The following is a 26389-nucleotide window of genomic DNA, read 5'->3' on the forward strand; positions in this document are numbered from 1 at the left end:
TTTTTAGTGTTTTTTTCGATGAAAAATACATTCTTTCGGATTCTGAGTACGCCATTAAATCGGGCTTCAAATTTTATATAAAAGTCCTTTTGACACCAAATGTCTATCTCATCACCGTTTCAGGCTGTAAATTATTGAAAAAAAAGGTGCAGGTGGTTATGTTACACATGACCAGTATGACAAAGAACTTTGCTAGATGATTGTTGAAATTTTCGACTAGAACGTCCGATCTAAATTTCCCCATGATTCCCTTATAATTACACAATTCTAATTGATTACGAAATAGTTATTCTAAATTTCCAGAAACAGATTTTAGAAGTTTGATACCCATTTTTCCCCAACTCTTATGGTTCGGCAAATGTCCCCCCATCGGAACATCCCCGGGGCGTCCGGCCACTCCGGATTGTGGCCAATACTGCTGAAATATCAAATTTCATGTCCAGTATCAAAATCCATAAAGTTTGATACCCATATTGTACCAACTCTTATGGTTCGGCAAATGTCCCCCTATCGGAAAATCCCCGGGGCCTCCGGCCACTCCGGATTGTGGCCACTACTGCCGAAATGTCAAATTTCATGTGCAGTATCAAAAACCCTACAGTTTGATACCCATATTGCCCCAACTCTTATGGTTCGGCAAATGTCCCCCCATCGGAACATCCCCGGGGCCTCCGGCCACTCCAGGTGGTGGCCACTACTGCCAAAATGTCAAATTTTATGTCCAGTATCAAAAACCCTAAAGTTTGATACCCATATTGCCCCAACTCTTATGGTTCCGCAAATGTCCCCCCATCGGAACATCCGCGGGGCCCTCCGGATTGTGGCCACTACTGCTGAAATGTCAAATTTCATGTTCAGTATCAAAAACCTTAAAGTTTGATACCCATATTGCCCCAACTCTTATGGTTCGGCAAATGTCCCCCTATCAGAACATCCCCGGGGCCTCCGGCCACTCCAGGTGGTGGCCACTTCTGCCAAAATGTCAAATTTCATATCCAGTATCAAAAACCCTACAGTTTGATACCCATATTGCCCCAACTCTTATGGTTCGGCAAATGTCCCCCCATCGGAACATCCCCGGGGCCTCCGGCCACTCCAGGTGGTGGCCACTACTGCCAAAATGTCAAATTTCATGTCCAGTATCAAAAACCCTAAAGTTTGATACCCATATTGCCCCAACTCTTATGGTTCGGCAAATGTCCCCCCATCGGAACATCCCCGGGGCCTCCGGCCACTCCAGGTGGTGGCCACTACTGCCAAAATGTCAAATTTCATATCCAGTATCAAAAACCCTAAAGTTTGATACCCATATTGCCCCAACTCTTATGGTTCGGCAAATGTCCCCCCATCGGAACATCCGCGGGGCCTCCGGCCACTCCGGAATGTGGCCACTACTGCCGAAATGTCAAATTTCATATCCAGTATCAAAAACCCTAAAGTTTGATACCCATATTGCCCCAACTCTTATGGTTCGGCAAATGTCCCCCTACCGGAACATCCCCGGGGCCTCCGGCCACTCCAGGTGGTGGCCACTACTGCCAAAATGTCAAATTTCATGTGCAGTATCAAAAACCCTACAGTTTGATACCCATATTGCCCCAACTCTTATGGTTCGGCAAATGTCCCCCCATCGGAACATCCCCGGGGCCTCCAGCCACTCCAGGTGGTGGCCACTACTGCCAAAATGTCAAATTTCATGTCCAGTATCAAAAACCCTACAGTTTGATACCCATATTGCCCCAACTCTTATGGTTCGGCAAATGTCCCCCCATCGGAACATCCGCGGGGCCTCCGGCCACTCCGGAATGTGGCCACTACTGCCGAAATGTCAAATTTCATATCCAGTATCAAAAACCTTAAAGTTTGATACCCATATTGCCCCAACTCTTATGGTTCGGCAAATGTCCCCCTATCGGAACATCCCTGGGGCCTCCGGCCACTCCAGGTGGTGGCCACTACTGCCAAAATGTCAAATTTCATGTCCAGTATCAAAAACCCTAAAGTTTGATACCCATATTGCCCCAACTCTTATGGTTCGGCAAATGTCCCCCCATCGGAACATCCCCGGGGCCTCCGGCCACTCCAGGTGGTGGCCACTACTGCCAAAATGTCAAATTTCATGTCCAGTATCAAAAACCCTAAAGTTTGATACCCATATTGCCCCAACTCTTATGGTTCGGCAAATGTCCCCCCATCGGAACATCCCCGGGGCCTCCGGCCACTCCAGGTGGTGGCCACTACTGCCAAAATGTCAAATTTCATGTCCAGTATCAAAAACCCTACAGTTTGATACCCATATTGCCCCAACTCTTATGGTTCGGCAAATGTCCCCCCATCGGAACATCCGCGAGGCCTCCGGCCACTCCGGAATGTGGCCACTACTGCCGAAATGTCAAATTTCATATCCAGTATCAAAAACCCTAAAGTTTGATACCCATATTGCCCCAACTCTTATGGTTCGGCAAATGTCCCCCTATCGGAACATCCCCGGGGCCTCCGGCCACTTCAGGTGGTGGCCACTACTGCCAAAATGTCAAATTTCATGTGCAGTATCAAAAACCCTACAGTTTGATACCCATATTGCCCCAACTCTTATGGTTCGGCAAATGTCCCCCCATCGGAACATCCGCGGGGCCTCCGGCCACTCCGGATTGTGGCCACTACTGCCGAAATGTCAAATTTCATATCCAGTATCAAAAACCCTAAAGTTTGATACCCATATTGCCCCAACTCTTATGGTTCGGCAAATGTCCCCCCATCGGAACATCCCCGGGGCCTCCGGCCACTCCAGGTGGTGGCCACTTCTGCCGAAATGTCAAATTTCATGTCCAGTATCAAAAACCCTAAAGTTTGATACCCATATTGCCCCAACTCTTATGGTTCGGCAAATGTCCCCCCATCGGAACATCCGCGGGGCCTCCGGCCACTCCGGATTGTGGCCACTACTGCCGAAATGTCAAATTTCATATCCAGTATCAAAAACCCTAAAGTTTGATACCCATATTGCCCCAACTCTTATGGTTCGGCAAATGTCCCCCCATCGGAACATCCCCGGGGCCTCCGGCCACTCCAGGTGGTGGCCACTACTGCCAAAATGTCAAATTTCATGTCCAGTATCAAAAACCCTAAAGTTTGATACCCATATTGCCCCAACTCTTATGGTTCGGCAAATGTCCCCCCATCGGAACATCCCCGGGGCCTCCGGCCACTCCAGGTGGTGGCCACTACTGCCAAAATGTCAAATTTCATGTCCAGTATCAAAAACCCTAAAGTTTGATACCCATATTGCCCCAACTCTTATGGTTCGGCAAATGTCCCCCTATCGGAACATCCCCGGGGCCTCCGGCCACTCCAGGTGGTGGCCACTACTGCCAAAATGTCAAATTTCATGTGCAGTATCAAAAACCCTACAGTTTGATACCCATATTGCCCCAACTCTTATGGTTCGGCAAATGTCCCCCCATCGGAACATCCGCGGGGCCTCCGGCCACTCCAGGTGGTGGCCACTACTGCCGAAATGTCAAATTTCATGTCCAGTATCAAAAACCCTAAAGTTTGATACCCATATTGCCCCAACTCTTATGGTTCGGCAAATGTCCCCCCATCGGAACATCCGCGGGGCCTCCGGCCACTCCAGGTGGTGGCCACTACTGCCAAAATGTCAAATTTCATGTCCACTATCAAAAACCCTAAAGTTTGATACCCATATTGCCCCAACTCTTATGGTTCGGCAAATGTCCCCCCATCGGAACATCCGCGGGGCCTCCGGCCACTCCGGATTGTGGCCACTACTGCCGAAATGTCAAATTTCATATCCAGTATCAAAAACCCTAAAGTTTGATACCCATATTGCCCCAACTCTTATGGTTCGGCAAATGTCCCCCCATCGGAACATCCCCGGGGCCTCCGGCCACTCCAGGTGGTGGCCACTACTGCCGAAATGTGGTGGCCAATTCCAATTCCCGCTCATGCCGGCTGGCATGTCTTGGCGTGTCCATGCCTCCAGGCTATCTGCTCCCGGGCCTCCAGGACGTCTGCAAACGGGCCACCAGGCCATCTGCTCCTGATGTGGTCTTGTCGACGGCCAGCAACAGACTGAATTTTCGGGACCGACCGAGCCGAGTTTTGTTAATTTAGATCGGGGACGTATGCCCCGCCTTTTTGCACCCATTCTCCTACATCTCCTTATTCGCTTTTTGCCGCGTCGACGATCCGAAAATTATGAGGTAGAGTGGGGGTGATTTTAGATACATCAATCTCACGTCTCTATATTGACTGATTGGGAAACGTTTGTTCAACCAACCAGCGTGCACCAAAAAGAGGGGAAATTTGCCGAGAGGGGAATTCGTCACGTAACGTTTTCGCTTCGCGAAAATTTTGGATTGACACCCCGTATAGAAACCTTAGGACAAAGTTCTTTGTCAAAAACTTCTTTTTTTCGCATGCTCAAAAGTGGAAGGGGTCGTACCGCCCCTCCGTCACGAGATATCTAAAAACGGACCTCGGATTCGTGATCAGGGGCAAAAGTTACCCCTTAGGACAAAGTTTCACGCAAATCGAAGAGGAGTCGGGGCAACTGCTATGTGAGTTGGCGGAGAATTACCCATGAACGAAATATTAGAATTAGATTGAGAATTTTTTTATTTTGAGTACCGTAAACTGGGGTGACTTTGATAGCCCGGGGTGACATTGATAGAAATTTGATTTGGCCATTAATTTTGATACATCCAATGTAACAGTCACATTTTTGCATATATGTTCGATAATAAGCTATCCCTTAATGCTTACATATTCAAAATTCTCCAAAATGTTTAGATATTAATTTGACGGGCATTTGAAAAACCTATCAAAGTCACCCCGGGCTATCAAAATCACCCCAGTTTACGGTATTTATATTCCAATATAATATTGCGGATTTTTTTTTTTTATATTTTAAGGGCAATTTGAAACTTTGTTATTTGGGAGGTATTGTGAACTTTTATAAATATTTTTTTTTTCTGAACAAAACAAAAAATACAATTTCTGCCGTTTCACACGAAATCGAAAAAAAAAGTTGCCCCGACCACTCTTTGATTTGCGTGAAACTTTGTCTTAATGGGTAATGTTGATCTCTGATCACGAAGCCGAGGTCCATTTTTCGATATTTCGTGACGGAGGTGTAGTACGACCCTTTTAATTTTTAATCATTCGAAAATGCAATTTGCAGCTTGAAATGATGATGAATTAGAAATTTGGTGTCAAAAGGGACCCTCCCATATTGAGTACTTTTTCAAAGCTTAAGCAATTAATCTATACAATATTTCATTTTTTTTAACAAAGCGTCAGAGCATGATCAGATATCTGTTGAGGGACAAATTGGACATTTACGCAAATTTGGACAGTGTTGAAATTTGTCCTTCTTTTTTTATTCTGAGTTGATAGGTGTACATAAATCTACGAGCATTCAAATTTAATTTTAAGAGTATCACAGTAAAAAATTGGGAGAAATGCGAAGGAGTAATTTTTAAAGGTTGAATATTGCCTCTTTAATGATGTAATTTTACCTCAATTTCGACTGAAAAAGCGACATTACACCAGAAAAGTTGAAAAATAACACATTTCAGAGGTTTTTTTTACTGTGTTGGTTTATAGCCTAACCTCTGTTTTTAAGCTTTTTTGTTTACCTAACAATTATTTCCCATATTCTTATTTATTTTTAGTTGAGTAGAAGCTAAACGAGTCAATAACAAATTGCAATGGAGAAGCAAAATTTTGTTGGACCAAATATTATATTACACAGTTTTGTTTAATTTCTACAGAAAACATTTGAAATCCACTAAAATGTTTAAAAGGATTTTTTTCTTTCAATTCCGCTGCTATTCAGATTTATTTAATAACTTTCTACAACTTGCAGACCTCATCAGTGTTTTATATTCAGTTAAACCATTTTTGAAAATTGGTACCCTGGTTGCTTGAAAACAGAATCTGGAAGTAACCTAAAAATGTTATATGATTCTTGTGAGAATTCTCTGATCTTTTCGAAAAAGAAACAGCAATAAATTTTTGTTCTCCAATGCTTTATTTAGTTTAATTTAAGTAAATATCGTGTTCCAACACAAGTTCAATCTCTTAAAAGAAAATGGGTCGGCAATTCGAATGTATGACAAAAGGTCGAAAAACATAAGGTCAATTGGACAAAACGTCGTAAAGACAAAACATCGATATTTTTAAAAGCTTTTATTATCATTAATATTTTTTTATTCAATATTGCAGTTTGAGGGAGCAACCCCTGATTTTTAGAGGTTATTATGAAAGGGAGAGCAAATACAAATGAAAAACATTTGCAATGGCCTAATAATTTGACTATTTAAATAACTCTTCATGAATAAGAAAAAAATTACAAAAATGTTACAACCATCAAGGATAGATTAAAAATATATATATTAAAACTCGCAAAAACATTCAAGAAGTCAGACATTTTCTCTTTTATTCACAGCTAAAAAAGTAGTAGTCCAGCTGCGTATAAAAGGCCTGGATGTTAAATAAATATTGCATTATGTTATGCAATTTTATGCGATTTTACAACCTGAAATATGTAGCCCATCAGTAAATCCGTTCTGATGGCCGAGTGGGCTAAGGCGCCAGTCCTTAATGTTGGTGCTGGGTTTGAGTCCCGTCGGCTGCAATTTTTTTTTTGTGTTTGCAAAAATTGTACATGCAGTGTGTTATTAGATTAGATTAGATGCAGTGTGTTATTATAAGTGGTTATTTTGACGAAGGTGATGTGCATGCTTTTGCATGCGATTTTACCATCGGATTTTTGCTGTGTTCTTAACTGCTTATGTTTGAAAGAATGGAAAATGGCTCAAAACTATTCCAACCAACGAGATTAAATTGTTTTTAAATAATGAAAAACGCACAAAATATTTAAGAAGAACGTCTTTCATTTGCAAGAAATTCTTATGTTTAAAAAAAATTAATAAAACTCACAAAAATAGAACGAAAAAAAATATATTTTAGAAGTAGGAAATTAAAAAAAACGCTCTATTCGCAAGAATTGAAAAACTCACAAAAATATTGCAACAAGCAAGAAAAGTTAGTTTTTAAGGAATTAAAAAACTCTCAAAATGCTTAGAAGTGCATTTTGTTAGTTCGATTAGGAATAGGTTTTTTTTTTTAAAGAATGAACTAAACATATTCTGAGGTCAGGCTTTTTTCAGAGAACTGCTTTTGATTGAGAGAATGGAAAGACTCACAAACGACATGTCAAAAAACAGTTGTTTTTAAAAATAGAAAAAATACAACATATTTTAAATGTCGAAATTTTGTCATGTTTGAAAGAATTGAAAAACTTAAAAAAAAACTTACGCCATCAAGAGGCAGCTGTTTCTACATAATGGAAAATCTCTTAAAATATTTTAAGAAGTTAGCCTTTTTCCTTTAAAAAAAAAACTGCTTATCTTTAAAATAATGTAATAACTCACAATATTATTGCAAAACTACTTTTTTTATGGAAAGAAAAAAATGTTTAATAGTTATGCTATTTATTTGCAAAAACTTACAAAAAACGGATTTGTTTGCAAGAATTTTTTTTAAACAGTATTAAAATGCCTGACTTTTTCTGCACATGTTAAAATACGTTTATTATTTGTTAGAAAATTCACAAAATATTACAGAATGTTGTTTTACTTTTTACACATTCGACCTTTTGGCATTCGACCTTTTGTTCATTCAACCATATGTCCTTTGACCTTTTGTCGCACATCCCTTTGCAGAATGCAGTCCAGACTCGAGAATCCGATGTTCGATTATCCGATGGTTTGTATGGGACTTCGAATAATCGAATCACGATCAAGCAATTTTTTTGACCATGTCTTTATTTTCTAACTTTCAAGATTAAATTTGAATTTTGAGACCTCATTTTTGTCAAATTTTAATGGTTGATTACCTTAAAAATTACCAAACGCATTTTCTGAATATTTTATCACCGTCATTTTAGCCGTCATCTTGGATTTACAAGTTCTAAATCACTTTGGAATAGTTTGGGGATTATTCCAAAGCTCGACAATCAAAAATTAGACACAATTGTCCAAGGATATTAGAGTCTGGACTGTATGTATAAGACGATGGCAAGTAATCTATCTAGTTCAGAAATGGATTTTAGATGCCCATGAGTTTTGTAAAAATTGTCGTCATATTTCCCATATATTTTCACTTACTTCAACATACTTAAGTTATTATATTTTAAAGATATCTAATTATTGATACTCCTATTTGAAACAATTTATCTGTTTTGCTTGTTTGATTTTATAGAATTTAGTAAATTTTGATAAATCAAGCTCGAATCTGTAAATAAAATTTTCGGGTTTTCCAAAGATACGCCTTTAATGCACCCCTTCCCGAGCAGGGGTAAATAACACGGGAATACCAAATTTTGGTATTACTTGGGCAAATAACAGGGACCAAAATGTGCCCTTGGTTGCCCAGTAATAGATGGTAAAATACCATGAAATCATACCAAAGTCTTGTATGTGGAAGGACACAACAATACCAAACCATGTTATTCCAAGGGTAAAATAATACCTCAAAATAAAACCATTTCAATACCAAGTTTAGGTCTTCTGGATTTTTGAACATTGCTTGAATACCAAAACTTGGTATTGCCATGGTTTTATTTTTAAGTATTCCCGCGCCCTTGGAAAATCAGATTTTGGTATTCCTGTGGTCGTCCACATACATGATTTTGGTATGATTTCATGGTATTTTACCATCTATTACTGGGCAACCAAGGGCACATTTTGGTCCCTGTTATTTGCACAAGTAATACCAAAATTTGGTATTTTCATGCCATTTTTTAGTGCAGCAGTTGCAGTTAGTGAAAAAACGGAAATGATCCATATGCAACAGCCAAATCTACTCACCTGATGATTCCATGTTGTTCTTAGTGATATTCTTCACCACATCGAATGCATTTGTCATTAATGAACGGCCTGTGCTTGAAATTCTTGAAGATTCTGAAAAATAACAAGATTGAACAATAAGTGTTAACAAAATGAAACTGGATTGAAATTCACCAAAATTCAATAATCTGTCGATTAACTCGTTTTTCTAAGTATTTGGTTATCCCAGCTTAGAGAAATTTCAACGTTTTTAAATAAAATCATAGTGAGTATATAAAAAAAATTGAAAATCAGCTTCAACATTTTTGGGTTTCAAGTAATTTTAGCGCAAATTAATTATCTCGTCAAAATTTATAAAAAGATTCCCATAGTTTCAGGGGAATTTGACAAAACACTTTAATAGCAAAATGTGCCATGCTGACTTAGAAAGTTTTCCACATTTTCAAGTCATTTCTTCAGGGGGTATATCAAAAATGTTTAAAATCAAGTTTGAAATTTCCGGTTTTCAATGAAAGCATTCGCTTTGAGACATCATTTTAGCGCAAAATTAATTATTTTGTCTAAATTGGTCAACATTTTCCCATGGTTTCAGAGGAATTTTATAAAACACTGTAATACCAAAAGAATACCAAAATGTGGTGTTCGACCATTGACAAATTCTGGAATTTTGCAAAATCATAACAATACCTTCAATTGGTAAGATACCACATTTTGCTCTTACATAATCCTTAAGACAAATTTTAAAGGATCCAGGAATACCAAAATTTGGTATTGATACCAGAGAAAGGTATTATTACGCATTTTTCTTGTTATTTACCCATGCTCGGGTTACCACTCTTTAACCACAATGATTGGAAAAAGTTAACCATATTTATATTTCACGGCCAAAGTAAATATCCAATCACAGCCTAGACTTCAAACCCTGTGCTCCACGTCTCAATGACACTTGGTTTCAATATCAACCGTTAGCCATCGCAAATTTCCACCGCGCCAATGTTTTTATTTTCCATTTCGTTCACCTTCAGGGGGTTCACGGTGACCAACAGCAACTCAAGTTTTAATAAACATCTCTCTTCTTTTTTGCCGCTACTTTGTTTATGCCCCAGAAAGTTGAGGTCAAGGAAAGTTGGCTGGTTGTGTCTCGTAGAGACTCACCGGAAAGTAATTCGCACCGGACTAATTAGTGCTCTACTCGTTTTTTTTTCGCTATTTGTTTAGTGTCAAATATGGAAAGTAAGGCTAAATTTTGACCCATTCGATACGGTGGTGAGGTGAAAAGTGACCATAATTTGTACCGTTGAACGGGGGGTTCCACCCACCACTGCCGGGAGGTGTCGAAGGGAGTAATCAAGTCAATCTGGCGAGGGTGGCTAAAGCAAACCAAAAACCCTTGATTAAATACCGACTTTTCACTCGTTATCTTTGCGCGCAGGCAGGCAGCTTGATGACGGACTAAATGTGGGCTAGATCTTTGAGCGGAGTGATGTGTGTGTGTGTGTGTGTTTGGTTCGATGTGCTTCGCTGCCATCAGATACAAACATCGGGCAGGCAGATCCAACGGTCGAACCAACGGACACTTGAAGCGCTCTAATTAGCTCATGGTAGAAAGCATGGATTAAGACTGGGCAGCCCACGTGGGCGCTGATTAGGGTGAGATTGTGAGAAGTGAGAATTAGTATTGTTTTTAGCTCTGGTTTCACTGAAGATACGTTTCAAGGTGAGAAGAAACATGGTCCATACATTCCCTGTTTCAAAAGAAGCAATTTTGCATCATAAGTTTTTCCATACAAGTTTTCATACAATTTTGCGGGCTGGTCATACTAAATGTATAATTTGAGATGATATTTTATGATCGATATGGTGTCTTCGGCAACATTGTAGAATATAATTAGGACTTTGTACCCGTTTCTCCATTAACTTTTTTTATCAAAAGTTGGATCTTCAAAATATGTATTTTTTTAATGTTCCGTTTTTTTTATATTAATGTTTTATGGGGCACGAAAAGACATCTATTGAGCCGTAGTGCATGATGGGGCAAAATCTGTTTCCCTAGTTTATGAATAAAACTATAGATTTTTGAAAAATATCAAAAAGGTGGCAAAAAAACATTATTTGAGGCTAAAACAAATTTGCAACTTTACCGAATGTTTGATAAGTGCACTATTATAATTTTTGAAAAGTTTTTCTGGTTTTTGAATACTTGAAAAATATTTTTAAATAGCTGAGAACATTTCCTACAATTTGCTCTCTGGAACTTTAAAAATTGGACAGTTGCTTTCTGAGATATCAATGAAAAATATGTTTTTATGTGCCGCCTAATTAGCCTATCAACTGACTTATGGTTTAATTTGTAATGTTGAAAAATTAAACTTATGTGAAATTTTCTGATGTTTTCAATAAAAATAACTTGAAAATATGAAAATAGCTTGTTTTTAAAATGATCTTCAAATAGATAATTTTCCTGATTTCATAATTTAGACTAAAATTATATTTTTTAGAGATATCGCCAGTTAAAAATTACAATCTAATTAGGTGACACTAAAAAAAATCATTTTCATCGATTCGAATTCATTGTTAGGCTGTATCTCAAAAACCATTTGCCCGATTTTCAAAGTTTCAGAGAAAACTTTATAGAATTTTCTAAGCTCTTCAAAAATGTTTAAAAAAATTAAACGGTATTTATAATCCGTAAAAAAGAAAAAAATCGAAAATTTATACCTTAAACTTGAAAACAGAACATTTTATTCAACATATTGCAAAGTACTTTTCGATTGGAAATTCCATTTTACTTTAAAAAAAATGATTTAAAAAAATGACCAGGTTTTCAATGATTTACAAAACCAGGAATACTTTCTGACTCGATTCCTTTGGCAACAATAAGTAACTTTGCCCATTTTGAGCCAAATCGGTTAAGGTTCAAAGGTCGCTATAGATCGTTAAAGTTGGTGAAAAGAAAATCGTTTCATGCAAAAAAGTCTTCTTTAAATCGCTAATAACTTTTCAAGTACCCAGGGGTTTTGCGGTCTTCGACAAAGTCGTTTTTTATAAAATTTTAGACAAGAAATTGACTGTGTTTTTTACTTAAATTTCCTATATTTTAGGTCAAAAGAATTATGCAGTAATTTTGGTAGTGTCCCAGACTATGCCATCACGCATTTTTTTCAATTCAAATGATAATGGTTTCATTCTATAGCAGAAAATGTGAAAAACAAGAAAAAAATATAAAAGTGACTATAAAAACATGAAAAAATTAGATAGGCAAAATGTAATGCTAGTAAGTGGTAGAATAGGCCAAATACTACCAAAAACAAACATAAACTCAACAAGATAATTTCAAATTAAAATACTAAAAATTAAACAAGAAAAGTAAAGACAGAAGTAAAGTTTTTCGTTAAACAAAATTTGTTCAAAATGATCTCCTGAACAAATATTTCGAAACATAAATTTGAGCAGTAGAGAGTTAAATAAAAAAAATAAAAGGCCTAATCATAACCTACAACTTTGCCGAAGACACTAAATCGATCAGAAAATTCCTTTTCAAGATACTTCAAGATACAAGAAACTTAAATACCAATTTTGTATGACCACCTTCCAAAATTGTATGACTTGCATGGAAAATAATTACTAACGGTTTCTCCATACATCTCCATCTCCATACAAAATTTCAACTCTCAGCGTGATTTTCGGATCAACTATAACAAAGGAATTCTTCTTTTAATTTAAACCAAATAGTTACTTTTTCAAACCATAACCCATTTTTTTGTTCACAAAATTTAACTTCCCTCATTTTATGCTTTATTTCTTTTTATTTCTGAGTATTTTTCTGTTCTTTACTTGCTGAGTTTTTATATCTTTCTGATATATGGTTATTGCTAAGCTCTTATGATTATATAATTGTTTTAAACTTTTTAGGGTTTTATCAAGCAATTTATTCTCTTAATCATCCATTCAAATAACGGAATGTTAAACCGTTATGTTTTTACTCTATGTCGTGTTTGACACATCAAATGTTCCGATTTGGCTCTATTATCTGCATGAAATCCCACTTGATCCACACTTCAATCCAATCCGTCATCATCACCAGCACCCATGTTAAATCCTAACTGTCTGCGAATTTCCAACTCTTCTCAGAACTCATTCGGACTCATCATTCATGCTTCTGGCGGGGTGCGATTTTTCACACTCTTGCTCCAAACCACTGATTACACGCTAAATTTGCTCGCAAGTAACGGCAACTAAACGTCTGTCTGTTCTGTCCGGATTCGCAACTCTGCTGGATAGTGCCAAAATACAGTTTAGCGCTAGTTCGTTCCGAGGGCCTCTCCAAATTATGCCTAAATCGTTTGAGCGCCAATCACTTTCTAGGGTTGTGCTTAGTTGAAGTTCATCTTTCATAACCTTTTTTTTTTCAAACAAGGCATTCTTGTTTTGTAATTTTATTTTTAAATTGTTCTAAAATGTTTTTTCTTTATTTTGAGAGAACCTCCCTAATTATTTTACTTTCTCACCAAAATTTTCCACAAGATGTGACTTTCAAAAAAGCCGGTGAATGTCTAAATCGGGCCCATTCTTTCTAAATTCACTTGGCTGTGCATAAAAACCACGTTCAAAATAAACAAAACTAGCACCACTTCCCCCCTCCTCTGGTAATTGCATATCTGGGTTAGCAAATCGTCGTCGTGCCTTCATTTCGACCATCAAGGTGGGTAGGATTTCCCTGCAAACCCCATGATTAGCACCGGCTGAATGTCCGCATCAATGGAGGTTTTTTTCTTTCCTTCTTTTTATTCATCATTCGATAAAAAAAAATCTTTAGTGGATGGCAACCCGGCCGTCTGGCGTCTCGCCGGTGAAAGACTATGATTAGGCAGAGATTCGTGAAGGGGAGGGTGGAGTCGTCGTCTGTGTTACAATCGGGTCCCGTAATTTTACACGGGTTCACGCGTGCAAATGAGTTGGGTGTAGCAGACTATGAATGAAAGTTAAGGGGGGTAAAATGGGGGTCTGATAGTCTGAGAGAGGGGTTTTTTTTAAATAAGCTTTCTATACTAGATCACAATTAGGAAAAAAGAGTGAATGAAGATTGTTTTTTTGTTGTGACTTTTTCATTATCTGAGAAGTGTCAGTAATAAGGGTAGTGAACATTTTGTGACCAAGTTTGGATTATTTTTTTGAAAAAATGAGCAATTCTCCACCAAAATCAGACATGGATTTCATTTTTTGATTTGGTTCAAACTTTGTAGGGTCCTTCCCTATGACCAAAGACGCTTTTTTTTGTCATTGATTCATCTTTATAAGGCTCCATACAATTTTGGCGGCTGTCCATACAAAAATGGTTGTAGGTTTTCATGGGGACTTTTCAGAAAAAAAAAAGTTACCTAATCCATCTTAAGGTGGTTGGTGCCTTCCTCGCATTCATGTTGTATTTTAGGTTGTATTTACAAATTAATTTAAGAGTTTTTTTTTATTTTTTTTTATTTTTTTCATTTATTTTTTATAATTATTGATTTTACTTGAACAGCAATTTTCAATTCTTTTTTTTACCAACTCTCCAAAATAAAGGAGAAAAGTCCCATGAGTTATATATTTCAGTAAAAAGTTCGTGTAAATCTTTGTCGAGACAAAATGATGCAGCAACATAATTAATACAGATTTTTTCCAGAAGAGGCGCAGACACTGCTTATGCAATGTGGCAACCGGGCGATACGCATGCAAGGGGGTGTGGCTGCCAATCCCCCGCGTGGTCAGACCAAAATCCCTACGCATGCTGCGCGACACTCGCGCGTATGCAAAAAGATCCGGTCTTTGAAGTTATGCAAAAATCACCCTTTTTTGTAGCTACAAAAAAACTTTTTCTTGGCATAACTTTAAAAGTACTTCATTAAACAGAATAAAATTTAATAGGGTCTTAGGGGACCCCAAAACGAACAGAATAAGGTGGATCCGGCCAAAATCGGTTCAGTCAGTTCTAAGATAATCGTGTGGAAAAAAATCATGTCTACACATATCCCCACAGACATTTGTTCAGAATTTGATTCTGAGTCGATAGGTATACGTGAAGGTATATCTAGGAAGTGTATTTGAGAAGTTCATTTTTCGAGTGATTTTATAGCCTTGCCTCAGTGAGGTGAGGAAGGCAAAACGGTACACGGAAAATGTTATTTTAAATAAACTTTTTTTTGCCTGAAATTTTATTTTTACCCTCCTCCTTTGACCTTAAACATGGCCGAGCGACAAACATATTTATGAATATTATTTATTGAGAAAGCCTTACCATATTAAAATAAACTGTTATGCATTTTGGGTTAACTATTTCCATGAATTAGCAAACTGATTGGAAATTTTCAAATCACAATTATGAATTTCTGTTTGTTTTTGGATGCTGTTCAAAAATAAAAGCATTTTAAATATTATTAAATAAATAAAACCAAAAACCAGCATTCTATTCATTTTTTCTTCTTTAGCTAAATTGTCGAATAAATTTTACTTAACAACAGTACCCAAGTAACATTTTTTCCAGGAGTTCTACAAGAGCTCTTCAAGATAGCTACAGCATTGCAGTTTGGACCGCGGTAGGATAAAACTCTCTTCAAGTACTCTTCCAAACTCTTGAAGAAGTTTTGAAGAGAATTTTATCCTACCGCGGTCCAAACTGCTATGCTGTAGCTATCTTGAAGAGCTCTTGTAGAACTCCTGGAAAAAAATGTTACTTGGGTAGTCTCACATAAAATTTTTTTTTTTATTTTCCCTTCAAAAATATTGTTTGTTTTAAACCTGTTCATATCATTTACAGAATCTATCTTTTTAACTCCTAAAATTTAAATTTAATCATTATTGATCAAAATAATCTTCAGTCTCACAAACATAGCAAGACAATCTTAAATTTTAAAATGTAGAATTTAGTTTCTAAATCTGAAACTAATCATTTTTAAATAAATTACCCAAACAAAATGTTTTATACACTTTAACGTGTGTTTTTTCTAAGAGTATTTCAGAATTTTCCTTAAAATCAACTTGACATTTTTCTCAACTTAAAAAAACACTGAAAATAATTATTTTTTCCAAACATGTCTTAATGCAATACCATTTCTTGGTTTAACATTTTATTCTGAAATTCTGAAACAAATAAAACTTTCAAAATTCATCATGAAGATGCCAATTTTATTAAAAGTTTTTGTCTCCCTTTCCAAAATTGCTCAAAAAATCAAGTGGCACGAAAAAATTGCTATTTTTTTTATTTTCAAAGAAAAATCATGCCAAATTGATTGTAAACTATAAGAAAGTTGTTGAACATGTATTTTTTTATCATTTTCAATAAAATGAAGCCATTTGAATCTTTTCACACGCTTTGAATTTTGGGAGCGAGATTTAAAAAAAAAATAGGCGAAAAGTGTCACAAAATGCCTTTGACAGCATTCAAGTTGCAAGTGCAACAATAAAAAAATAGCAAAATATCATAGAATAAGTGAAAAAAATGTTTCTTAAACATTATATCTCTGAAAATATTCATTTTCATCAAGAATATAATGTCTTATTTTAATAAACATACATAACTAATTATTATACAATCTTTTCTGAATAGTTTACAATCGATTTTACAGGTTTTGCAATAAAAATGAACAATTTAGTCAATAATATTTGTTTGCCTTCTTATTTTTTATGGCAAATTGGATATTAAATTTACAATGGCCTTAGCTTTTGCCAGGAAAACATTAATAAATATTAATGCATACTTTAATTCTCTCCAAGTGTCATGTTATTTTTTTTAATTGAAATTGGTTTGAGTTGGAGAACGGACTGAATTTTTTGAATCTTTGTAAATTTTTTAACTAAGAAAAAAATCTTTTGATTTTGATTTGATCCACCTTGGAATTTTTTTATTTTGATCCGCCTCGGATTTTTTTATTTTCTTTCTTTTTGATTTATACAAATTTAATTAAAAACTTTGAAAACTTTGTTAAACATTCATTTAACTGTGATTAATTTTAAAATCTTAATAATTAGTTCTTTATTTGTTGGATTTGTTGGTAGTTCTAAGCCTTTTCTCCAAATTCTAAGGTATATGTTTATAAATATTTTTTTCACATTTTGATATAAAATTAACACAGTAGTTCTCAAGTCGCAAAAAAGTGCTTAAACATAATATGGTACAAAGTAAATAATCCTGCATACCGTCAGTGGGGCTGACTATGGGCCAAAAAACGATACACCTCTCGTAATGTCTAAATATCAAAACTAATTTAAATGATATTAAATAATTTTAACGTAGATAGGTTACCAACATTTTACCAAGATATGGAGGAATCGTTTGAAAATTGACCCATTCTTTCCTTGTCATTGAGTCATATGAAACTGAAATGATGCTCAAATAAAAAGACAGGGTCAAAACAAGTCATCCAACAGTCATGTTTCGGAACCGTATTGACATGCTTCAATGTTGGAAGTGGAGATATTTTTGATCATTTAGGTATTTTTTAAGCAATTTCAAAAAATATATTATAAGGTTGATTTGTCGACAAGTCTTTTTAGGTAATGTTGTGTAATGTTGTACTAATGATCACTTGTTTTCTATTTTCAGGTAAATTTTTGGTTGATAACTACAAAGGATTGTGTTATGCTGATTTGTAAGTAATAGTTTTGAAAAATATTTAACGGATAAAATCCCGGATAAAAAATTACCATTTGATTACCATATTGGATCATACAATGACACTTTGAGAAATGGTAACTATTTGTGAAATCGTTTTTCAATTTCCCAAAATTAAAATTTAACTATATTAAACTATTTGTGAACTGTTTGATTTAAGGTTACTTTTTGCCAAATAGTACTTAAACCATTTATTTACCATACAACAAACAGTTTTTTGACGAAAATAGTACTGAGTTTTTTAAGGTTACCATTGCTAACCACCCTTATGCCAGATGGTTAAACCATTTGTGAGATAGTAAAAATTCATGCCAACCATATAAATACCATTTTTAAAATAGTAGTCAAACATTTTTGGAAATGGTAGTAACAATATAGTTTAAAGTTCAATTACCATATGAAAAAAAGTTTTTATATGGTACTTTTTTATGCGGGATGTTAGGTCTACTTTGAGCTTAACTTAGCTTCTTAAAAATAGACTTGCTGAAAACATAAATATTTTCATAATTTAAACTCAAATTGTACAGATTAAAGGGACCACATTCTCAGTCAATGACCAGTTCATTGCCCAAATTTAGACCCAAAACTGTTTATCAAAACCACTTCACGCCTAACGTTATCTGCTCACCCACAATAAATTACCACCCACCCCCCAAATAGCCATCTGGAATTGGCTGACAAATCCCATCCCTCAATCTACCTTATCAGCCGCAGATGCCGATAGCCGAGTGTCACGGTCACCGTTCTCAATATTCCTGTCACGATAACAGGCAACGTGTCGGTATCAGTGTTGAGGTGTTCGTTTTTTTATGCCGAGCTGGCAATTCAATCCTCTGAGGTAGTGGATGATTAATCGCTTGGGAGTACACTTTATATTGGCTGTGTCAAGTGTTGTTGGTTTACTCCAGTGTCGCACCGTCCCCCGCTTCCCCCATAAATATTGACACAATTGTTTGTTTTTGGACAATGTTGACGGAGGAACACGCGATTTGGTTTGATAAACAGGGTGGCATTTTGATTTGATTTTTCAAGTCTCTCAGAGTTTGTCACGTGAAACTTTTACCTGAAGTGAGTTATTTGAAAATTAAATACCTTTTCGAGTAGCTCACTATATTTAGTAGATCTTATCAAAGTTGAGGTCTTCCCATCAACTCCGCGTAGTTCGCGTAGATCCGAATCCGGCTTGCACGACTCTTGCCTGCGTCCACCAAATTGATAATAACTCAGATATCAGCAATCAACAGGAAATTTGATAGCGTTGTTTTCATTTCACCGATAATAAAACAACAGCAGCAACAACAAAAAGCGACTGTTTGCAGACTCTTGAGTTTGGCCCGATCTTGGGTTCGATTGCCGGCAGGGTTTTAGTTCGGTTTCGAATTCACCGCGGGCAAGGTCGCAGGTTTTCAAACGCGCGCGCGAGCTGCAGCACGGTGCAAAATTCGAAAGTTCAACGCTGGGGCTTTTTTGTTCGTTTCTTGCTTTTCGGGGAGTGAGTTGTAACAAGTGAACCCCAAAAGAGGATCTTCGCGAGCAAGTGTGACGTGTGATTACCGCATCAACTTCCCGTGAAAGTGAAAGGAATTTAATTATCGCCAATTGTTGCCTACCTTCAGGCGGGGGACGAAATTGCCGGTCCCAATCAATCAGGGGAGTTGCGCCCACATGAGTGTCACGTCCCCAAAGAAGGCCACTTTGGGACAACAGTTGTGTGCCAGGTGGTTGTGCCCGCCCTCAGACAGGAATTTAATAAGAACGGCAAACCCTAACCTTAGTTGAGGTGCGCGGGTCTTCGCACGCCCACCAATTTATACCATCCGCCAGGAAGCAGGGAACAAGTCTGGCATTAATGAAGAAGGACTTGTCCTTTAGTTTGGACGGATAACATCGTGTCGAAGGGTGGTATCGAAGGGTGGTGCCTGGTACGTGAGATGATTCTGCAGTGCGGAATCTGTCGGCGTAAGCCTACGGACTGAGACTGGAGGAGAAACACGTGTAATCTTGCAGACAGATTAGAAGCAGAAGCTGGATAAGGAGAAAAGGAGAGATACTTCATTTGCATATCTTCCAGCCAAGTCGCAGAATGTGGTACGTTTTGGAATTTCACTTAACTTTGCTTCTTTTCATGGAGTTTATTAGATAAGGGCGTTTCTTCAAAATTATGTCTGGTGTTCGTCAGATCACGAATTTAATTCAAACTTGTTAAAGACTGTTACATACTGTATAAAGTAATTGCAGCTAAAAACAGAAACAAGTACTTTTTAACTCGACCCTCTCCGATATCAATGAAACTTTGTGGAAATGTTATCCTTAACTTATAAAAGCCATTTTTGTGTATATGGAGCCAGTTGCACTCGAGAATGACATTTGAGTAGGGCGTTAGTTTTTTTGTTTCAAATATAATTGTATTTCGTAATTTAAATATTCCTGTGTCTCGAAGCCGATGCATGGTATCAAACAATGATCAAAAGCAAACTTGTAAAAAATTTGACAGGCATTATGAAAAATACACTGAAAGAAAAAAAACACGCCTCCTCTTTGATTTTTGGATTTTTAAGTTTAAATGTCAAATTTAAAGGGGATCCGGTGATTTTTTCGTTGATGCAAAAACCTTCACGAAAAATGCAGGATAGAGTAACATTGTCTTAGGTACAATCCTTGTGAAATAACAGCGGTTTTTAAAAATAACAATGTTGAAAAACAGGAGCTTTTACCATTTTTTGTGGTTTTTGGGCAAGTCTATACATAAGACTTGATTTTTCAGGCCTGAAAATATTGTTAAACGGGAAACTCATTCAATTTCCCAACAGTTTTCCTTTTATTTCATTTCAATTGGAAGTATCTACGGGCTTCCAGATATGAGCTTACATACATTGCCATATCATAAAAATTAGGATTTTTTTCAGTGTAGTCAAGTTAAATTTGAATGCTGTCATAGGTAGGGGAGAGTGGGGAGACTTGATCCCTTTTTTTGTATCGCACATAACTCTGTCAATTTCTCACAAAACTATAAACTTTTTGCATGAATTGAAAGCTTAAACATTCATCTATGTTTGGCTAATAAGGGTATTTCATCAGATGAACTCTTCGAATCATGCCAAGCGTTTTAAAAAAATATTTTAAACCGGTATTTTAAAAATGTTAGGGGTAATTTGATCCCCCTTTCAACATTTTGAAGAAATCTTAAGCAAAATGTTTCTTATTCATCCAAACTTTTAATTTTCTATAAGTTACAGCAATTTCACATAAAACCTGCACGTTTGTGTTCAAAATATAACAAGTTTAGTATGTAAAATATTTAAAAACTTAAAATATTATTTTTTAGACCAAAATTAAGCATGTTTACAAAAGCTGGAAATTTTTGTTTACAAAACTTTTGAAAAAAGGTTCAAACTGCAGTAAGTTATGTACAACTATACTAAAGGAAACTATGTATGAAAACCCAGCCCAATTAATTAATCTTGAGGCTGATTCCAGTGACTGTAAAAATGCAGGGATCAAGTCTCCCTAAACGCACTTTTTTAAACAATTGATTGTAAAAATAGTATCACAATAAATTTAACATCAAATGCGCAAGGGTTTTGGAGTGGATAAATTTATCAAGCAATTCATGTATAGAAAATATTTTTTTGAATAATTTTTGAGTGTTTTCTATACATATCAAAACAAAGAAAAAAAGATCCCTTGGAAGTTTTTTGCAGCTCGTTTTAGAAAAATGTGTGTAACTTAATCTATACATTTTCTAATTTTTTTCTTTGTTTTCTACAATGAGTTTTAGTTAATTTCGCACAACTTTCTAGAACAAAGCTAATTGTTTTACCCACATGCTGACGAGATACAGGCTTGGGATCAAGTGTCCCCGGGGATCAAGTCTCCCCACTCTCCCCTACATTTATGGTAAATTGAACGATATTTCAGGTAGAATATTTTGAAGACTGAAAAATAAAGTCTTGAAATTGCCAAAAAACAAGAATTTTAGAAATTAATTTTTCAAGTGATTTTATAGATTTTTCCATTGGGGAAGGCAAAAATGCATCTTGATTCTTAGTAAAATAAAAATTTAGTAAGAATGATCGAGCAAGAACTATAATTGTTGGGCATGTGATTTAATAGGAAAATCAACAATAAAATTAGATTCTGAAATACAGATTCCAACCGGAATTTTGTATAATCTTGTTAGTGCCTTACACATTGAAATTGGCATGAAAATGAAATAAAAAAAAATGATTTCCTAAAAACCTTTTTAAAAAACAGTGTTCAGAATCAAAATTTGCCTTTTTGAATTGAATGGAGCTAACAAAAATTATAATTATTTTTTTATTGTAATAAGACAAATTAGACATTTGGAAAACGGATAAAGAACTACAATCACAAAAAAGGGAATGGCAAAATTTCATAGGATTATCGATTTTTAATTTGAGAAAACAATTATATTGCAGATTTTTTGATTCTATTGTAAACAAACAGAAAATCATGAATGTGAGGTTTTTAAAATATATATTATTTTTAAATAGATGATCGGTTCAATGCTTTCTACAGTGCACGAGCAGCTGAAACAATTTTGAATGCAAAAAAAACGAAATAATTTCAATTTTCTAAATTTAGAATCGAAAATATGAAATCATTTTCTTCTTTTTCGAATCGGTAGTCTCAAAAATTTAAAATAATAGATTAAAAAGTCAAATATTTTGAAAAATGCATAAATAATCGTTAAACAATGTATTTTTAATAGTTTTAAATCTACATTTAAAGTATTTTCAGTTAAAAGTTCAATTTCAGTAAATTTTTTGCCCCAGATTCAATTAGCATAATTTTAAGGGAGGGGGAACAAAACTTGAAATAAAATTCTCAATAGCCTGATTAAACAATATTAAAATTTTCTTATTTCTCGAATTTATATTATTTTCAATAATTTAAATCATAAATTTATAGGATTTTTTCAGAGTTGGTAAAGCTTGATTATGACTTCTACTGGCAAAAATTCGCTTATGCTGCAAACAATAATTTTTAGGTGTTATCCACCATGAAAACATGAAAAAATGTGTTTTCGGAAAATTACGATTTGTTTAAAAAATCGCATCACTGCCAAATTAGTTTTAATCGTCTCGTGGTTTAACTCAAAAGATGGTATTCTCAATAATCAGAAAAATCCCTTGTGAAAAAAGTTAAAAAGGGTTATTATTACACTTTAAATATTTCTCTCCCATACTCCCATTTTTGGTAAAAATACAAAATCGATAAGAAAATTAAATTTTCAGGGTACTGATTACCTTTTAATAACATCTTTGAATTCGATGATAGTTGCCAAAATTCTCTAGATGAACTATTGATGTAAAATCGCTTTTTTTCAAAGAGTAAATAGATGCCTCTGTGCTTTTTTATGCTAACTAGCTGGAAAACCAGCTACCTTAGGAAGTGTTCTTTTATTATGTAACACAAAAAATGATTTTTTACCCCCTCGCGTTTTTTTTTCTATACGAATTTTACAAAAATGTTTGAAAAAGTTGGTCGTTGTTGATCATGGCCGTTCACGGTCTGGTCACCCGCGACAGACACGGACGACAAAACAAAGAGAAATGCAAAAAATAACTTTTTTAAAACTTTTTTTTTCGTAAAATCGCGATAACTCGTGATGTTTATAAGCAAACCCCTTAGGTTTACATCAAAAATCAAACCATCCTTATTAACGACCCCCTGGTCTTTTGTGGTCTCTATTGCAAGTTTCTGCTCGAACCTAGAAGTCCGAAGGCTTGAATGGGGAGAGCACCCAAACCTCTTTCTACTCCAAGGAACCTTCCACCCCAGTGTTTGAACTGACGACCTTCGGATTGCGAGTCCAACCGTCGCCAGCGATTCCACCGGAGTAGGCTTGGTTTGGTGTGTTGTTTGTACTTATGGCATGGAGACGACTCCTACACCTGTGATGACTTAACGGCCTCACAACCAAGGCCGGGACCGACATTTTACTTCCTCATCCGATGGAAGGTTGCAGCAGATAGGAATCGAACCCATATCAAACTTAGGTTTACATATCAAAATTTTTGTTATTGTCTGCTCTACAACTTTGTAAAATATTGTTACACTCTAAAAAATAACCCTGCAAAGTTCGAAAAAAATTCGAAATTTTAAAATGAAAAATTTTGTTCTAAATGAAAAAATGACCCTTCTGGGTCAATGTAGATTCAAAAAGTACATTAAATTATTCACAAAATGACATGTTCCAATTTTTTTACAGTCGAGTAACGGAAAATGGCAGAGTTTTTCAAACTTGTTAAGTGTTTTTTTCGATGAAAAATACGTTTTTTCGGAATTCTGAGTTCGCTATCAAATCGGGCGTCTAATTTTTCATAAAAGTCAATTTGCGATCAAATTTCTATCTCATCACCGTTTCAGGCTGCAAATTATTAAAAAACACCTTTTTTTCGCATGTTCAAAAATGAAAAGGGGTCGTACCGCCCCTCCATTACAAGATATCAAAAAACGGACCTCGGATTCGTGATCAGGGACAAAAGTTACCACTTAGGACAAAGTTTCACGCGAATTGAATACGGGTCGGGGCAACTTTTCCCGATTTCGTGTGAGTTGGTAGAGAATTACCCATATCCGAAATCTGGTGGCCACCCTGACCTACGTCGTTGATGCTTTTCCCACTTCTAACCAAATATGGGCTTAATGATCCGGAAATTATATTCAGCTGAGTTATAAACTTTTGGGAAACTAAGTTTCTGGTATGGAATCAGCTAATTTAAATTAAGAAGCAAAAGTTCAATTAAGATCCAGTCTCCTAAAGTATGGACAGAGTTGCCAAATTTTTGAACTTTTAAACTCCCTATGAAAGTCTTTCAAATACTCTTCAAATAACATAGTTTTTACATTTGTTATGTGTACTCATATCCAAATAATTGATAAAACAAGATGGGGTGTCCGGGTTTCGAAGCGTCTGGTAATTCGAAGCATCACGTTATATGAGACGATTTCCGAACTTAAAGGTTGTTAAAAAGGAAAATAAATCAATTTGAATCAACTTTTATTATACTTTTTTTTCACTCAAATTTGAGTTTTATTCCTTTAGTTCAACATTTATTTTTTTGACCTTAGCTTTAAATCAATTTTTTTTTGCATAGTAAATCCCAACGCAACACACTTCTTCACTGATGCTGAAGATTACGCTAGGAAAGCAGAGCCAATTGCGCGTTGATGGGCAGTCAATGTGCGCCGCCGCTGATGATGGGTACGGTTCATACAAAATTGAGCTGTTTCGTTGCGTGCAGCTTTTGCGTCGAAGCATATGTGTGCTGCGAAGCCGTGAATTTATGCTAAATATGCTCGCCCCCAGTACGCATCTCTCGTTAACAATATACATACATTCTCGCGTACATGATTTCTCTCATGACGATGTGCTCGAGCACTTGTGTGAGCTTGTGACACATATCAACTGCTGGTAATTTGAAGCAAAAAAAAAAAATAAATGAAGGTCTTGTGCCCAATTTTGATGCCATTTGAAACTGCAATAAATTGAGACAATCAACGCGTCAGCATCGCGTGCTGTTGGGCCCAGTTGAGTCCACGTGGTGCATGTGCCCCATCAATTGGACAGCTCAGACTAATTGTTGAACTTTGTTTATTGCGTGTGCTGTGAAATGGATCAGTTTCGAAAACGAAATAAAAAGTTCACCTTGAACACCCCCACCGTGACAGTTGTGCACAGTGAAAAATAATAGTAAAGTTTGACGTTTAAATAAAGGTTGATATCAAATGTCTAGACTTTTTTTATTATTCAGTTTACAATTATATTTCTGCGATTTTTTTTACGGTGCATTGTCAGCTGTTGAAGTGTACTTAAATTAGCCCTTTTTATTTGCCTCTAGAGAGGATTTTAAATAATTTCATGCTCTATTAATCACGCAATAAAATCGCGGGAAATACAGCTGTGAAACGAGACAGCTGTGTTGCAACTCTTGAACTGCGTGTGTGAGCTTAATTTTGCATTGCTTTTTTTGGGGGCAGGAAATATCAATTAACAAACAAACACTTTTCTGTAGGTCTGAATGCATTTTTAATTTTTTTTTTATGAAATTGTTCAAAATTTAAAAATGAATTGAAAATTGATAGATATATTATGCGATAAGAGTTAACAAATTATTCAAACAACTAAACGAGATATTAACTTAGCAAGCTTTAAAAAAATCTTTTGAAACCGAAGATCTAATTTTCTCATTTTTTTACAATTTCCAATCAATCCCCGTTCAACACAATTTCACGTTCCTGTCATAAAGCAGAATATTGATGACGCTTGACCTCCTTCCCTGCCAACTTTTCCAATATCATAAGGCTACTCCAAAATTTGACACATTCAAGTACCTGCCTGCTCGGGAAAGTACTTGAAGGGGCTGAAAAGCCCACAAGCCGCCGCCGCTTGCCTTCACTGCACTTTCCAGAAGTCCACTTGAAGCCAGAATCTTGCCGAAACCACGTTGGGTAATTCTCCGCCAACTCACACAGCAGTTGCCCCGACCCCTCTTCGATTTGCGTGAAACTTTGTCCTAAGGGGTAACTTTTGTCCCTGATCACGAATCCGAGGTCCGTTTTTTGATATCTCGTGACGGAGGGGCGGTACGACCCCTTCCATTTTTGAACATGCGAAAAAAGAGGTGTTTTTCAATAATTTGCAGCCTGAAACGGTGATGAGATAGAAATTTGGTGTCAAAGGGACTTTTATGTAAAATTAGACGCCCGATTTGATGGCGTACTCAGAATTCCGAAAAAACGTATTTTTCATCGAAAAAAACACTAAAAAAGTTTTAAAAATTCTCCCATTTTCCGTTACTCGACTGTAAAAAATTTTGGAACATGTCATTTTATG

The 26389-nt window shown here is 36.1% G+C and overlaps 1 protein-coding gene across 13 annotated transcripts in view; it reads left to right on the forward strand.

Annotated features, from left to right (window-relative positions):
- The window catches only part of LOC120421728 (myosin-IIIb-like), a 330131-nt gene that overhangs the window by 200335 nt on the left and 103407 nt on the right, over positions 1 to 26389 (forward strand). The window contains exon 1 of one of the 13 annotated variants that reach the window (XM_039584976.2): positions 19022 to 19614. The exons of the other annotated variants lie outside the window; for them this stretch is intronic. Coding sequence (XP_039440910.1) covers positions 19610 to 19614 — 5 coding nt within the window. The 5' untranslated portion in view covers positions 19022 to 19609. Of the gene's footprint in view, positions 1 to 19021; positions 19615 to 26389 lie in introns of those variants that run through there. 13 annotated transcript variants of the gene reach the window in all.

Source organism: Culex pipiens, chromosome 2, assembly GCF_016801865.2.
Source record: "Culex pipiens pallens isolate TS chromosome 2, TS_CPP_V2, whole genome shotgun sequence".
In the NCBI taxonomy this organism is placed as follows: domain Eukaryota; kingdom Metazoa; phylum Arthropoda; class Insecta; order Diptera; family Culicidae; genus Culex; species Culex pipiens.